At 43.1% G+C, this 16,768-nt stretch overlaps 1 protein-coding gene across 1 annotated transcript in view; it reads right to left on the bottom strand.

Annotated features, from left to right (window-relative positions):
• The window catches only part of ITGAE (integrin subunit alpha E), a 34,395-nt gene that overhangs the window by 14,580 nt on the left and 3,047 nt on the right, over nucleotides 1-16,768 (bottom strand). Inside the window, 19 exon segments of the mRNA XM_068910574.1 lie at nucleotides 152-282; nucleotides 693-914; nucleotides 1,868-2,008; nucleotides 2,947-3,077; nucleotides 4,114-4,249; nucleotides 5,258-5,325; nucleotides 5,409-5,559; nucleotides 6,027-6,180; nucleotides 7,058-7,209; nucleotides 7,842-7,963; nucleotides 8,235-8,345; nucleotides 9,005-9,140; nucleotides 9,615-9,768; nucleotides 10,463-10,614; nucleotides 11,317-11,438; nucleotides 11,787-11,900; nucleotides 12,524-12,641; nucleotides 13,137-13,207; nucleotides 13,657-13,754. Of these exon segments, the coding sequence (XP_068766675.1) occupies nucleotides 152-282; nucleotides 693-914; nucleotides 1,868-2,008; nucleotides 2,947-3,077; nucleotides 4,114-4,249; nucleotides 5,258-5,325; nucleotides 5,409-5,559; nucleotides 6,027-6,180; nucleotides 7,058-7,209; nucleotides 7,842-7,963; nucleotides 8,235-8,345; nucleotides 9,005-9,140; nucleotides 9,615-9,768; nucleotides 10,463-10,614; nucleotides 11,317-11,438; nucleotides 11,787-11,900; nucleotides 12,524-12,641; nucleotides 13,137-13,207; nucleotides 13,657-13,754 (2,484 nt within the window).

The following is a 16,768-nucleotide window of genomic DNA, read 5'->3' as shown; positions in this document are numbered from 1 at the left end:
ATATTTTATGCAACTTACTGCAGCACTGGGGAAGATTTTATATGTCCCTCTGATGCTGAACTAGAATCTTTACACAATGCTTGAAATACAGATTCCAAATATATCTTTGAAGCATCCCCCAATGCACTAAAAAGCAGCACTTATTACTTACCGGAGCAAAACCACATTCTTCAGTGATCCTACTGTAATATCTTGGAGACCATCTTCAGTGAAATCAAAGCCACCATCAATGGATTGTCCAAAATACTGGAGTTCTGGAGAAATTTCAGAGGCTTTTACTCTCTGATGGGGAAAAACCAAACAAATATAAGTTAGGTTATCTCACTTGTCCTTTGGAAAGTATATTTCTTTTCATGAGGCTGCTGTGAGGATGATTTTGTAACACTCTTGACGCACAAAATATTGACACCTAACTTCCTGTAGTGAATGGCAGCAAAATGTGATATAGCCTTGCAAAAGGATATGCTCTTTTATAAGCAGCACTTGAACCCAGCTCCCTTGCCTAAGCAGGCAAGTGGACAAGTAAGATTAAGGAGCAGTTCTGCTTTGTGGAGTAACACAAGTCATCTGATGTGTAAATTTCTCACCTATCATTGCAAATGAAACGTGGAAGCCCTTCCTCCCAGTTCATTGCTACAAAACCACCTCCCTCTCGAGGTATACTGGAGGCAATTCACACACATGACACTTACTTGGGAAAAAGAGCTTTTGATCCTGTCTTTATCACCATTAAAGATGTAAATACTGCCAAAAGAGGAACTGTTTGAAAGCTGATCTTCAAGGGGGGCTCCAACTGCAACGTCCTCGTATCCATCCCTGTTGATGTCTCCAATGCTGGCCACAGTAAACCCAAACCTTGCAAAAGGAGAGGTCACCTGCCCATTTAAGTGTCCTTCCAAGGTGAATGAACCAGTCTGAAAAAACATCCAGTAAGGAATCCCATTTACAACAAGGGTAGCATGAGTAGCTCTTACATGAAAGAAGACCTCACTGTGCACTGACATTGCTTAAAGGAGAAGAACAACACTCTAAACAATATATTAGGCAGTTCAAGATCCCAGCTAATTCATAGAGCAAAAGGTTGATCCTTCTTCATTGAGAGCATGAAAATTCTCCCATGGAAGCAGCATCTCTGGGCAGCCCTAGGCAAGCAGACACTCTGAAGCACTGTCTGTTATTAAGTTAATAGGAGATTGAGTTGACTCCTAGCCTGTTTCATAGTGATGAAAACCATCCCATCTTCTGGATCGTCTTATAAAAATAAGCCACAAGAGGGTGCACGTTATTTGACTTCCAGTGGATGCCAGGACTCTGTTTTCTGCTTCCAGTAAGTGCCCTGAGTAAATTTTAGGAGTGCAACAAAGAGGGTTTCCCCTGGTCTGCTGCTAAAGTGTGTTCAGTTCTTATTCAGAATGACCCAAATAAATATATTTTGCACATTGTATATTGGAGTTAGCAGCTGGGCCCACAAAGCATTTTGTTTTCTAGAAGTCCCTGGGAAGCAACTGCATAGCAGCTGTCTCCACATATTTATTGCAAACATTGTAAAGAACATTGCTTGGCAGAGCAAGATCAGCACCAACAAATTGCCTATGTACAGGCAACAGATATAATTTCACCACATTGAGATATCAGCGTACCTTAGGTTACAGAACGGGGTTTTTTTGTTTTTTGTTTTTTTTTTTAAGTTATTTCTCTTTCATACTCTAATGACTAAGAGAGGGCTTCTGGCTTCACCCTGCAGTCCTCTACCATACAGGGAGAGCACATTCAGTGAGAGCACAAAGGAGGAATGTTTTATTTGTCACTACTTAGGCATGGTTGGAAAATCCCCAATGTGGAGTGTTTACGCTACCAGTGTTTTTACCTCTGTCTCCAGGCGATAGACGTAAACCCTTCCTTCTTCCCCTCGGATGTGATAGAACGGAGCTCCAACGAGGAGAAGATCTGTCACCCCATCATGGTTCACATCAAGCGGGCAGAGCTCAGAGCCAAAATAAGATCCAACCTGTGCTCCAGAAAAAGACAAGCAGCTCTTACACTGGAATTCTCTTTATCTAGCTTTGTAAAATCAGTGTCCTTTGCACACAAGGAAGGCAATTTTTAGAATGAAGCATTACCTATATACTTATTTATATGCATAGAATTTCCCTATTATTTATTATATATTACAACCACCCTCAGGGAGGGATTCTGTAACCAGCATACCAGAACCAACATCATTATTCAAAAATTAGACAGAAGAAAAAGGAGAAGGCCACAGTTGAAAGCCTTTCTCCATGGGCCATAAGACTAGAAAACAAATATAGTACAACCCATTGAGCTAAACACCTTCCCAGTTTTTTTTCCAAATTTCTTGACTTCTTCTGATGCTCCTAAAGCATCAGAAGTTCATTATGGAATGAACAAAGATTGTATAACATACACATTTGGCTAAATCAGATGCCTGACAGCTCCCTGGTTCCTACTTATGAGACCTCTAACACCAGTGGAAAAACATGGTGGAATACCCTCCATCAGCCTGCTGAAGACAGTTGAACTTTGATAATTTTCCCCAGCTGAACAACTTGTTCCAGAAGCTCTGACTTCAGCAGATCTCACATGAAAAAAGGCAGGAAAAGTTCTCGGTTAAGAAGATGCATACAGAAAAAGAATCAACAGAGGCTGCCTGGCCTTTCCAGGTTTCACTGAATAACAGAGCTAATGGATTTACTCAAACAATTGCTACATGCAAGTACTAGCTACATCACCCACTTCTTACTCAGCAAGGATTATAGTAGCTTTACTCTTGTTTTAAAGGGTAAAGTCTGGAAGCGAAAACGTGGCTGCAAATGTGCAACGTGTTTGAGCAATATGGGTGCATGGAACCCACCTAACTCTACTGAGCATGGTGATGTTTTGTCAACCCACTGACCCGACTGCCCCCGTTTGAGTGAAGCACAGTACCTGTTCTCCTTGCAGAGTCTGTTTTAAGAGACCATCCTGAAACACTAACACCTTCCCTGTCATGCCGTGCCGTGGAGCTCCAGCCACATACAAGGCTCCATATCCTGTGTTTACCACTGCCATGCTGTATCCTGGTGTTTTCACACAAGAAGCAAAAATATTATGCATTCTCGGTATCATACTCTACGTCTGAAGAAAAAAAGCCCACAAAATTTTTTACAGAGACATGGACCTGCATCAATGAGATGCAGAGTTCACACCATGTCAAGTTGTTCTGGCGCACAGGTTTGATTCGAGAGCATCTCATGAAAATACTGATTAGGAAACAGCCAGTAACTTCTCTGAGAGAAAAGCCAGTGAAGCTGAGGTTTTCTTCTCTTAACAGCTTGTCTGGCAATTGAATAAATTTGGGTCTCTGCAGCCTCTGCTCTGAAAAACCTACTTGAACTCCTGCTGACTCTTCTCGGCATTTATCACAGTTTCTGAGTGACTACACCTTGTTTCTTATTAATTATTATCTCTGCAAGCTGGCAGGTATAATAGCCTACACAGAAGTGAAGGAAACATTACACTCCACATAGAATGCAAAAATAGAACCATTCAGGGGTTTCTGAAAAAGGGAAGTAATGGGAGAAGGGCTATCCTGAAGATACAGACAGTCCACAGCACCCGACATTAGCAGGAAAGACTTTAAGACCAAGGCTGCAGTCAGGAGATCTAGGACTCGGGAGACTATGAAGCGCTGGTGTGAATAAGCAAAGCTTTATTTGTCACCAAGCCAAGAACAGTATTGATTCACAAGCTATTTGTTCTCCAGGCACTCACTACAAGCAAAATATTTATCCTTATCAACTTTCAAAAATGCCCCTCATTGCAAGTGTTCTTGCACAGTACAACCAAGTGGCACACGTTAACTGAACAATACCACAAGGCATAACTCATAAGTGAAAAAAGACCTGTCTTCCCAACAACAAGGAGAAAAGGAGTCTTTATATCAGAAACTCTCTCCCTGCTAGAGAAAATATCAGACATACAGTAAGATCCTGCAGAAGACAGTCTTCGTCAGATTAATATTGACAGTGCTGGCACACTGCGTACTAAACACAGACAAACAGCAAAACTGCAGTCAGATTGTCATTTGATCTCAGAGAAAGGTAAGCTGCTTACCTAGGTAACTATATTTCACTTTTTTGGCTTCCTCTTTAGACTCATTCAGGAAAACAGCTGTCTTGGTTGCTAGTCCATAGAGCAGAATTCCTCCAGACCAGTCAAAGGCCCCCACAGCACCAAACATTAAGACTTGCTGCAGAAGTAACATATTGCAAATTAAAACAAATGAATATAGTCCAATCCCCAAGGCTAGTGACTTCTAACATATCTTCGAGCTCACTGGACGACTTTTTTTTTTTTTTTTTTTTTTTTTGCGCAAGACTGGACCATTGTTGGCCTTGCAACCAAGACTGCGGAATGCTCATTAACCTTCTCAGCACCTATTGGTTTTCCCCTCTTGACAAGAACAGAGATCATTTTTGCCCTGGATGGACCAAAGTTTTAAGCCAGAGGATTCTGAAAGAGTAAAATTATTTCATTTGCAACTTGTTGGACCCTCTGACTTGTGCCTCGGAGGTGCGATTGCCAGAAAAACCAAAGCTATCAACTGGAGTTAGCTCTTTTGTCCAATGGAAGAAAAAGGATCCAGTGGTTAGAACAGGGGTCTGGACGCCAAACGATCATGGCCTAATCTGTTGCTCTGCACTTAGGTGAATCAATATGCTTTATCAGTGTGTACTTCTTTTGTATCTGGATGTATTTGAATTTATTAATATTTTTAATATTAATAAATTCATATTATGTACTTCCACTGCATTAATAGGCAATGTCAATTAGACACAAAAGGTATCCTTTAATTCTTACAGGCTTAAAGTTTAATGTCTAATCTAAGCTAGTTATCTGGACTTTCTCTACAGTAATTGAAGAGCGCTCAGCATCTTCAGAGGTGCTGATTCTATCTATCTTAAGATAGAATGAATTGCCCTTTGGAAGCACTCAGATGGTTCTATTAAACAGGAAGCATATCTAGACAGCTAGAAGTCACATGTGATAAATCCCACCAGTAACTATACAAAAGGAGTATTTTCGCTTATCTGACACATTCAAAGCAAGCAGTGACTTGCAAAAGAGATTTGACTACATGGTTCTCACATTTCTTTATCAGTGTTATTTCTTGGAGGAGACCTCCTGAATTCCTAGGAATATGAAAACAGCATTACAACATACAGCCATTTAGTACAATTAAATGCAGAACACTTGCCTTATCCAGGATCTGCACACTAAAACCAGCTTGTGCAAGCTCATATTCTAGAGCATCACCTTGAGTACCTGAGGATGCAATGAAAACAGGGTGAGCCACTTTCTCCTTATCTTCTAGAAGAGACTATTAAGGCAGAAAGATTGTGGTTTACCTTCTATACCAATAATACTCTGCTGTAGCGTTGAAAGCAGCCCATCTAGTGCTGAATAATTGGTCACCTGAAATACATTAGTATCATCTGGACCAGATGCAATCAGCCGCAATTCATTTAGAGCCTTTGGTTTCTTGAAGGCATCTCCCACCTGCAGAAGAGACCCAAATCAATCAAAAGAAGCAATCTCCAGAGCCTGCGTACTCCCATCTACTTGGGGCTGGAGTCATTCAACAGTTTGTGCTAAAAACAAGGCTTCAGCCATCCTATGTAATCCCAGAAAGAGCAATTGCTTTGGAAGCCACTGAATTGGGCACTCTCAGCATCTCCTGGAACCAAATCTTTACAAAATATCCTCACGAAACAGGCTGCTGCTAAATCTCGTACATATACCTTTGTCCTACCCAACAATTGATTTTGGACATGAACAAGTTTTAGTTATATTTGTTTATTCTAATATCAGCTCATACTATAGTTTTATCTCTCAGCTCTTTATTTTGTACATGCTCTTTTCCTGTATTTACTGGATCCACGCATGGATCAGTTTCTCCTTTTCTCTGCCCCTGGTGGTACCAAGGAATGGAAGCAAGCTATGCTCCACCTATGTTCCCAACTTACCCCAATGGCATAGCGCTCAATTCCTGCCATTTTAGGTGAATTTATTACTGTTGTCAAGTTCATTTCATCCAGGAGTATTTCCCCATCTGTAAGTACAATCATGATCTTGGCTGCATTCTTCTGGGACCCATGACTTTCAGTGAAGATAGAATCCCTGGTAAAACATTGAAACAAAGAACTTGGGATGAAAAGCGAAGCTTCCTTCAGGAGGACATAGGGAGAGTCTTGCTGAATTACGTGTTTGTGGCTAACGATCCTAGCAAGGAACTAAGGGACTTTCTTTCATATTCACAAAACTTAAAATGGCCAGGCGAGTCTGTTCTCCTCACAGTTCCTGAGAGAAGTACCAAGTTAATGTCTGTTCCAGCAAAGGGCTCCAGCCCAGTATAGAACATCCAGACATCAGGAAAGATGAGGGAAACTGGATCACTCCACTTTACTCCTGAGGAATGAGAAGAGGCACATTTCATGGTAACCCTGTTCTCAGTCACTCTTGGGAGGCTGGGACTTGGGAGAGAGAACTTGTTCTGAATGAAGTGCTGTAAAGATTTGCCGAGATGTGGCCAGGTAACTGGGGAAGAACCCACCACACACCACAGCTCTCACATGGAAAGACTTTTCATAACTGCTAATGGGCTGGATTTGGGCACACAGTTGATTCTGCTAAAAAAGCTCTAGACACCATTCTTAGTTCTCAGGCCTTCCTTACTGCTGAGGCCTAAGAGATTTCAGCCCAAAGTTCTGGTTCTGTTCCTCAGGTTTCTCTTGCACTTCTCTGGGTGCTGACCCCTTTCATCATTTCCCGAGTCCCCCATCCCCCACCTCACATCAAGAATTAGGCACTGCACTGACAGCTGGCCTTTACAGCCCTCTAACACATGGCGCAGGTGTTGCTGCCTGCCAGTCAACCATTACCAGATAAATGGGACTGCTTTCAGGACCTGAATGTCCATAGAAGTCCATCCACCTTTCTCAAGAAATGCCTCATAAATTCATCCCCTTCATCCCTTAGGCCCTCTTTTCTTACTTACAGGGCATGCTGCATGGCAGATGCTGTTTTGGTCACATTGCACACCTGCACAATATCAAGAACTTTCTGGAGGGTGGCATTTGGATTCCAGTTTTCTCGCAGGTCAAACTCAGTTCTGATTTCAAAGCCGTACTGCACCACTGCAAAATCACACTGTAAGGAAGCAGCAGATAAGCACTTGCTACTGACAACTGTTGATTCAGAGAATTAGGGCTCTATGCAACAACCAGCCCAGAAATCCCAACAGAAATCTGAAATATCCTGATAGTTGGGCATGCGAGAGTTACAGACTTTGCTAAAGGTGGTGAATGTCTTCAACCTCAGCAAAGAAAGCAGTAGGGTACGTTCATGCAGAGTAAGCGACTGCAGATAACGAGATTGACAAGGCGTCTGGCAGTCTTATCAGTGCTTCTGTCACTTCAGATATAGATATTATAATATAGGAATGGAGACAAAAAGCCAGAAGAAACAGTCATGGCTGTCACCTTAAGTGAAAGCAGAGATGGTGCTCTCTGGGCTTCAAGTATGATAGAGTAGCAGAGCTAGGGATTGCTGAACATTCAAAACACAAACTTTTTATTTCTAGTGTTCTTGGGATCAAGACTGAGAACTTATTGCTAGGATGTAAGCAAAATTATGTCAAGAACACATGCGAGTTGTGGAACTGATTTCCCATCCTAATGGAAATAAACCTGCACAGTCACAAATTCTGGTGAAAAGGCAGCTTAAATGAAGCACAGCATCCTCTGCATTTTAGCCAGCTAAAGAAAGAGAGTAGGGAGTACCTCAAAGCACTTCTCATACAGAGTTTTCATCATCTTGTGGATGAAGGCCTTTGCTTTTTCAAAATCTTCTGGCTCAATGCTCCCTGATCCATCCAAAATAAAAACAATCTCTGTTCCAGAGCCTGCCAGGATATGGAAAGTAAATGAATGAGGAGAAGGCTCCCAGGAGTTCAGCGATCTTGCTCAGAACCAAGTTTTTTAACCAGTATTATCAATCCGTGCACAAGTAATCTCACTCCAACAAACAACTGAATTGCATCAGACTGCCAAGGTGTGTGTCATTTCAGTGTGAACCACAGCTCAGCTCTGGAAATTCACAGCACAGCCACCCCCTGGATTTTGCTAATCCATGACAGTCTACAGCTTGATTCTGTTAAAAGATACTTGACGTACGCAAGTCATTTTCCTCCTCCTCCTCTTTGTCTTTCTCCATCCAGGAAGGGAGCTTGCCATCATCATCATTAATGTTTCCATACTTTGGTGCTTCAGTTGGAACATTTTCAGCTGAAACAAGAAACAAGTTTGAGGGTAACTGACAGGGAAGTGGGAGAGAAAGCAAAAGGTGAAGTAAAACCTTGCATTCTTGCCTATACAGTGTACCTGCAGAGCATCTCTCCTGGACCTTGCTGCCTGGCAGCTGAACTGTTTCTCATCTTTGCAGTCTATAATGGATCATATTGTTTTCAGGCTCAAGACTACAGATGCTATGGAAATCTTTGTCTGTTTTAAAGTCTGTGGGGAGCAGGACTTCATTTTAAACCTGTGTTCAGCTACAACAGAAATAAACTGCTGTGAGTGCACCTAGAAATGTAGGTACTTTTGTAACAGAGGCTCTAAACAGGAGGGTGAATGGATGCATTGTAAAGGCCCTATTGCAGCCCACTCGTCTTTCCAGACCAACATTATGGTTGCAGATCACAGATACAGAATACAATCTCTTGTCCTCAGGGCTGGCTGGCTAAGATGACTGCTACTAATGTAACAGAGATCATTTGTATTTGTTTTGCTGTTGCTGGGCAGGTAACTACGAGAACAGACTAAGACTTGGAGATATATTTACATTCCTTGAGCAGTGAAACTACCTACTGTTTGCTCACCATCCCAGATTCACTCTATAAGCTACAGAGAAGATAGATGTGTGTCAGGAGTAAGCTTTTTCCTACCTGAAGCACTCAGAGTATTCCTCTCCAGCTCTAAAAGGAAACTGTGAAAATCTTCATATGTGGACAGCACGAACCAGTCACTTCTAACTTTTCGCAACTCTTCTGGGGCCCACTGATTGCTAATAAACTCTCCAATCTGGGGAGAAAAGCCGTCAGCTAGGGAGATTAAACACATTTCGTACACAGAAAAAAGAACAAACAACAAATTCCCAAATTGCCATTAAAGATCTCAAGCTTGAGAAGGGAGGCAGTTTTCTGAAAGCTTGGTAAAGCAGCCCTGATCCTAGATTCCAAAGAAAACCCTTATTTGCAAAGAAAAAGGTAATAAGAACTCTAGAGCCACAGGACACAGGATGCTCTTAAGCATCTTTGTTTCTAGGACATATTCCTTAAACCCCTCCAAAATAAGCTCTCTGACATCAAGAAGATGGAGGCCTGTGTAAGTCAATGGAGCCTGGCCATCTCAGATCGGGTGTCCTGCATGTCCAATGCAAGACTACTCTTTCTTCTACCTACTGTTAAAGCATTAGGACAGACATGGGGTGGAGGGAAACATTACTCCCTATTTTAGATGAAAAACAGCGTGGCTTTGATGTTGCTTCCCACTCACCGCAGGAGCATAGAGTTTGACCTTAGCCACTTCCAGGGAGTTCATCACGTTTCTCAGTCGGTGATTATCCAGAAACACATGCCCAGATGCCAGGACGATGATTATCCTGTCATCTGTCCAGCTGGAACCATGGCTTTCATCAAAGACTTTGTCCCTGTGGAAACGCAAGCCTGGAGGTGTATTATGGGACAAGCCATCCCTGCAGAGCTAGAAATGTCAGTGTTGCTGGCAGGGTGCTGATGTTCATTGAGCTCCCCGCCCACAAGAGATTTTATGCAGTATAGACATGCAAGGCAAACGTGCACATTCACTCACAGATAGATTTACGCTTTCCAGAGACATTGGCTCTCCCCAGCTGGTACATACTGGTGGTATGTATGTTTACATACCACTTTCACCAGCAGTATATGGGACATTTTACAGAGGACGTCAGTATTGTTAGAATTATGTTACTGAGAAGAAAATGGAATCAAGAAGGGAAGCATGACTGCCAGGGAGATGCAGCAGATCAGTGATAAAGATAGGAAAGGCCTCAATCTACAAACACACGCATGCTCAAAGCAAGAACCAGATGACTATGTATTTTCATTCTGAGGCCCCTATGCCAGCCAGGAGGAACTCATGCTTTGCCTCTTGACAATTTCTCCTAGTGGAGGCCAAAGTCAGACCTGATGTACCCTCAAAGAGAGCCTCTCACTAAGGGAAGCATGGAAAGGGAAGAGCGAGAGCTTTCAGGGTGTGAGATAAATAAGAATAGAGAGAGGAGGTACTGGAGGCTGGATGGATGCACATGAGACCCAACCAATTGCCTAGGTGTTTCTGAAGGTCCTTGGGACACATGAACTCACAGCACATGCTGCAGTGTGGCTGCAATGTCAGTCTGGGAGCCCTGCTGCTTCATGCTTTGGACCTTGAAGAGAGCAACTGATCTGTGGCAGCTTTCTTGCAGGCTCAGTCCGGTTTGGATCTCTGCTCCGTACTGTATCACGGCAAACCTAATCTGGAGAAAGCAGATGGCAAAGCCAGAGCTGGTTAGGCAAGATCTAAAGGCAGGAAGCCTAAGAAGTTCCTTGGAGTGCCAAATTTAGCATGGAGTGCCAAACTTGCTGCATAGACACAGAAAGCAGATATTGCAAATGGTAAGCAGATCAGTTAGCTTTATCCCTCTGTGTCCATCACACATTTGTATTCTAGTGATCCTTTCTGGATCAGCTCCAGGAGCTGACTTCATCTTCTTTGGCTCAATACAATGATTTTTCTGTCTGAACTTCTTGTATTTATCTATCTTGCTAGACTTCATGACAACGTGGTTCACTTTGTCCCCACATCCAAGCTTTAAGTCATTTAAATTAATGGCTTGGATACCTCAGCCTTTATTTTTGTGTTTAATGGTTTCAAGGTGCCCTGGGAGGTTTGCGTGGTAAAATATCTAACCATGCCTCTGGCATGAAAACCCAATCCCAGCTGTTCTGCTACCCTCTTCAGCTATTCCTCCTTGGCTCAGTAAGATTTAACTCATGCACTAGAATATGTAGAATGATTACCAGTATCACTTTGGATATTTAACAAGCAATAGTTATGCAAACTGTTAGTTAGTATTAGTTTAGTTCTGCAAACTAAAGAGTTATGAGCTTCTATTGTTCATTAGAGCCCTGGTCCATCCTACCTATCAGATTACAAGACACTGAGGAGGTTCACACACCTTTGGGCATTTCTGCCACATTGACTTCATCATATTAAGGACAGAGTTCTTGGCATTTTGGAAATCATCTCGCTTGGTGCTCTCTGATCCATCCAGAATGACAGCAATCTCTGTTGCCAGTTCTGTCAATGCAGTTAAATATAAAAGGACATTTGAAAAGACACCTAGGCAGCCTAACATTTACAAAGACTCAAGAATATTGAAATGTTATCAAACAACCAAAAATTTTACTACAGCACCATCCAGCTATTTTGAAAGCAGGTCTAGGATGTGGTTCACACTGCAGTGACAGGTTTAGATAATCTCAGTTGGCAATGACTGCAATAAGGATTGAAACTTGCCATTATTACCAATTACTTTCAAAAACTCAACCTTTTATCTCCTCAGCTCTCCCCCACCAGAGGAATACAAATTGCTTAAAACTAAGCTAAGACACAAGGAAGTGATGCTTCTTCGTGCCCAGCACTTACCTTTGCACATGTGGCTGCTCCCTGCATGGTCAAAGAGCTCACCACAAGCACTGTCGATGTCAGTAATCTCGGTTTTGCTGTTTTTACTTTGACGGCTGTTTAATTTGGTCTCAACTAAAGAATTTAAAAAGCAAAAAAAGAAAAGACTATCTAGCTTTTAAAAATACTTTTCTGATTGACACACCTTAATCATGTTTCCACCCATGTTCCTAAATCTGCAGAAAGACTGAGGGTCAGACTTTTAATAGCAGTTAGACAACTGAAGATGGAACCAGACTATCCAGGTGTCTAATTTAAATTTAGATTCTTTGCATGCAGAGTAAGGCTAGAGAGTCAGACTAACTCTCTGCTCCCTTGACCTTCAGGGCCACAATAGCCTAGTCAAGTTGGAAGAAACAGCCTTGAGCACCCAGGCACTTTTAAAAATCCCTATATCTATTACATCCATTACCTAAGAATGCCAGTGCTTTCCTACATGCAGGCTTAAGAGCTTCATCCTTTGGATGCACAGGACACCACAACAGAAAAACCTTGGCACTATGCGCTTGTCTGCAAGGCTGAACATGTAACCCCGCTGAAGTCTATAACACATGTTAACATTCAGCTCTGAGTCTCTCCCAGTGGCCACAGAACTTGCTCGTTAGGGGCTCAGAAGGCCTGTCATGTTGGGAAAGCAGAGCCTTGTGCTGTTATTTCTGTCCCTCTGGAGAGGCACAGTACTGGCTTTGCTCCTATACCTATCTTGGTGAGGTTGAGGAAAGCTGTGCTGCGCAAGTCAGGAGTAAGCAGAGTACAGACTCCATTCATGTCCTCTGTAGTGGTGAAGGCCCGGCGGTGCTTCTTCTGCAGGCAAGCCTGTGAGGATGGTGGGGAAGGCTAATGAATAATGAGCAAAGGATGACTAAAGATGGTGTCTGGCAAATCTTCAACATCCCCTGCACAGCACTAAAAGCCTCCTAATGAGAGTAACAAAGCTAGCTGCGGCCACCATGCCCTGATGTGACCTCTGCTTTAGGACCTCAGCCTTGAGCTGGTGACAAGGTGTGGGGCTGGGGGAATAACCAGACAAAGGCACTAGGCGGAAGCCAAGTGGCTCTCCTAAGCCTCCTCTGCCTATCCTCCCTTTTCTGCTGCACTGCAGTCCCTCCTCAGCTGATGAGAAGAGCTCTTCAGAGATTGCTCTCCTGGCTGGCAACACATCAGCTGGTTTACCAACCAGCCAGTGTCCCACCGAGACCTGTCAGCCTTTGTCCATCTATCATGTCTGCTCATTTGTACTTCTCAGCAAACCTACACAGCATTTCGCAAAAATCCAGTCTTTCCCAGCCAAGGATGTTCTCAGTCCCTTACCAGGATCCAGTCTGCATTCCTGCTAATAGCTATGCCACCATCCTGGATGTTTTTGGAGCCTTTAATGTTTCCTGAAATTGAATGAATGATTGAATGAATGAAGAAGGAAGGAAGGAAGAGGTGAAAACAGAATTGAAATGGCTGTGGCACTTGTCAGCCTTAGGCAGACAGAGTGAAATACAAAGGCTACAACTCCTGAGGATAGCTATACTTAGAAGGAGGACTCAAAATTAAAGTTATCATCAGCAACATTAGCAGTGCTGAGTATGCTGGAAACACAAAACCTTTCCTTGTATTTCAGAAAGTTTAGGTGAAGACTTAACTGGGGCAGAAGAGGTCTTCCAGCCTCCAGATATAGCACTCTCAACCACCGGGACAAGAATGGGCCTGCATTTCTTCTTCATGAAGTGCTGACTTAAAGGATGTAGCAAGTATGCGCAGGTCTCCCTGAAACACCCAATCTCTGCACTCCTTCATACCATGGCAAAGCAAGGATGGGGAAGGGGGAGCTGGACTGTACCTCTCAAAGGTATTTCCTGGCACTGGATCTCTTCCTGCAAAACAGTGCACTTACTCAGCCTGCCCAGCCCCTTGTCTACTGAGGAAGTAGCCAAAATCCTGTGGAACAAGAAAAAAAGTTGAAAGGTGGCACAATCAAGCAAAATCCTTGCAAATGCAGAGTGAAAAGGCACAATCTGTTTGTCAGGGTGGCCATCCCTGACAATATGTCTCTTAATTAACCAGTAAGAGTGTGTTTTAGAACTGAACCAGCCACTAAGAGGGAGACACTTGCTTTCTCTGACAGATCACCACCTTTCTCATTTGTTCATCTAAAGCTTCAGTACCAAAGCTAAAAATTTCTGCGGTGGGAGTGCTCCAAGCTGGTTAAACACCCAGACATCACCAGAAGATGCCACTAGAGAATTTTGTCTTTTAGAAAACAGGACATTGGAAAGCACAATATCCACCATATTTCGTTTGCCTTCTCTTTCAGTGCCCTAAGGAGGGGAAGGAGGTTCTTCTCCTTTGCTGCGCTCACAGAATCATAGAATGGCCAAGGTTGGAAGGGACCTCTGGAGATCATCTAGTCCAACCCCCCTGCTCAAGCACTCTGTTGTCCTGATTAGGCTCTAACTGGGCTGTTAGCAAGGGAGGTTTCCACCTTACAGCCAGCAGCTCCTCTGCTTTGACAGCCTTTTTTCATTGCAATTAGGAGTTTGGCAACTGACTGAACTTGTTTGAAGAGGAGGAGTTATTCTTACCCCCTACTTCTGTTTCACTGCAAGTAGCAGTACATCTGAACTATGAAGTCAGAGGAGCTAGCCCAGATCAAGAAGGAGGATTGGAAGTGACTTGCCCATAAAATACTAGAGGTAAAGGGAGGCTTGAGGTGCATAGAGAAGTTCTAAACCCAGCACGAGGAAATGGCAGCACTGCTGCATGAAATGGAGACTGTTCTTAGAGTCAGCCACTTTCTGCTGAGGGGGCAAGAAAGATTTTGCTTTATTTGCTTCAAAGCTTAAAACATGCTATCTGCTACGCAGCCTGACCACTCTGTTCTGCATAATATAGATTATCTCTATAGCAACCACTTGTGGTTGGCTTCTATTCACCACTCCAGTCATCCAGTTCTCTTCCCCTACAAACCCAATAGTCAAAATACAGCAGTTTCCAGCTCTGTGGTCTCCAGGCCAAGCTCAGAACATATCTCTTGGTAGCTGGTGGGTGGCGTGACTGCTGAAGACCCAGATATCGCACAGTATGCCAGGAAGCACTGCAGAAGACCAGCTGTTTCTGTCATCTGGTTAAATGAGCAGACAGCCTGCGTGCACCATGCCATGACTTAGCTGTGATGAGAAGCAATGCAAAGGCTCACAGGCTGACAGTGTTCACATACTGGTGATGAAGCTCTAATACCACTCATCAGCCCCTAAGAGCTCGGGAACAATGCTGGGCCCCAGGCAGAGACACCTGTGCTGCCAGTTCTAGAGAATGAGAAACCACATGACCTCAGGCCACACTTACTCATAAAGATCTAGAAAACCTGGGTATTTTTATTTTTCTGTTCCTTACACAGTCGTGTTCCCATCCGAGTGCTGAAGAACTGTGGGCCACAACAGAGAGGCTGTGTGTGGTGTTATCCACCTCTTGCCAGTGTCAACATTAAAGCTCCTCACGGACTCGATCACTGAAAACAAATAAATAAATGAAAGCAGACTGTGACCTGCAGAGTCATAGTTAACAGCACAGGCTCTTGAGCCAGCTATCCCTGAACTCTGCCCACTCAGACAGTACAGAGACAGTTGGTGGGAGGGAGAGTTACCAAGCTATGGAAATTTGAGTGATTTAGATTTAAAAAGGATTTTTTACCCAAACTAATAGAAGATAAAGTAACGCAAGGTCCTGTCATGAGATCCAGAATGGACTTTCACAACAGGACAAAACACAGCTACTAGTTGGAGCTCAAACATGCATTTAGGCAGGAGAAGACAAAACACCGGTGCTTGTGCAAGTGATGTGTCACTTCAGGGATCTTTCACCAGTGGATTCACTTCTTGTAAAGTTGATAATTCAACAGGCCAGGAGACTGAAACCCTAGCAACAGTGATTGTACCTCACAAGATCATTACTGTCATAAAATAAACCTGGTAAGGAGAGGAGAATGTAGATTTTGTTGAATGTTTAAAAATAAAAAAAGCAAATTCTTGCCAAATGTGATGGATATTCTGCTGAGGACACAGCTCTGCTAAAAGTCCAAGTCATCTCACAGTAGATATCAAGCAGCCATCAAAAGAGAAAAACTTCTACTCATTATTCACAGAGCTGTAACTGAATTGGCATCCTAAAGGTAACTGGTTGGTTGGTTTTTTTGCATAAGTGCACTTCCTTTTTACAAGGCAGCCCACAAAAAATGGGTCTAGTGTTGCTGCTGTCAGATTCTGTGGCAAGCCAACCTTTATTGCTGCTCAGTGGAAAAAATACCATCTCAGCTCTTGATTTCTTATACACTTCAGTAAACGTACAGCCTAGGAACGTAACATGCATTTGAATCTAAGAGACAGACTGAAGATGTCACAAAGTAAGACGGCATAGAAGGCAAGCTACTAAGATAAATGCTGTGAACTCGAGCACTGAACTGACTGCGTCACTGTACCCTGCAACAACACGACAGTATTCCCAAGAATGAGTGCAAATTATTCTGGTCTCTAACTCAAAATCCAAATTTTACAAATGACTCCAACCGAAAATTCCTGCTCTAAATGACTTGACTCCAACCCTAGAAGCTATATATTGAGCCTGTGTTTAAACACATAGTCTAGCATTTTTTAAATCGTCTCTGATGCGCTAACAAGAGGCCAGACTCTGTCTTTGTATTTATCCAGAGTCTTTCCCGATTCTCATGTTACTCAGAACTGAATCTGAGTTTATGTAACCAATTTCATAGAAACCATTTCCCAGCCTAGCTACTAATATACAGATGGAAGAAGTGAAATTCCACATTCAGGGCTATGACACGAAACACGCAAACATCATGGTGAAATTTTAGCCTTTGCTTCTGCTTCCTCAAATGTGCTTCAGAGACATGGCACGCATCCCTTTCAGAGGGTAGGCAGACCATCCTGAACTACCTC

Source organism: Struthio camelus, chromosome 16 (assembly GCF_040807025.1).
Source record: "Struthio camelus isolate bStrCam1 chromosome 16, bStrCam1.hap1, whole genome shotgun sequence".
NCBI classification, from domain to species: Eukaryota; Metazoa; Chordata; class Aves; order Struthioniformes; family Struthionidae; genus Struthio; species Struthio camelus.
Note: the sequence above shows the minus strand (reverse complement) of the source record. Positions and strands in the feature narration are given on the sequence as shown.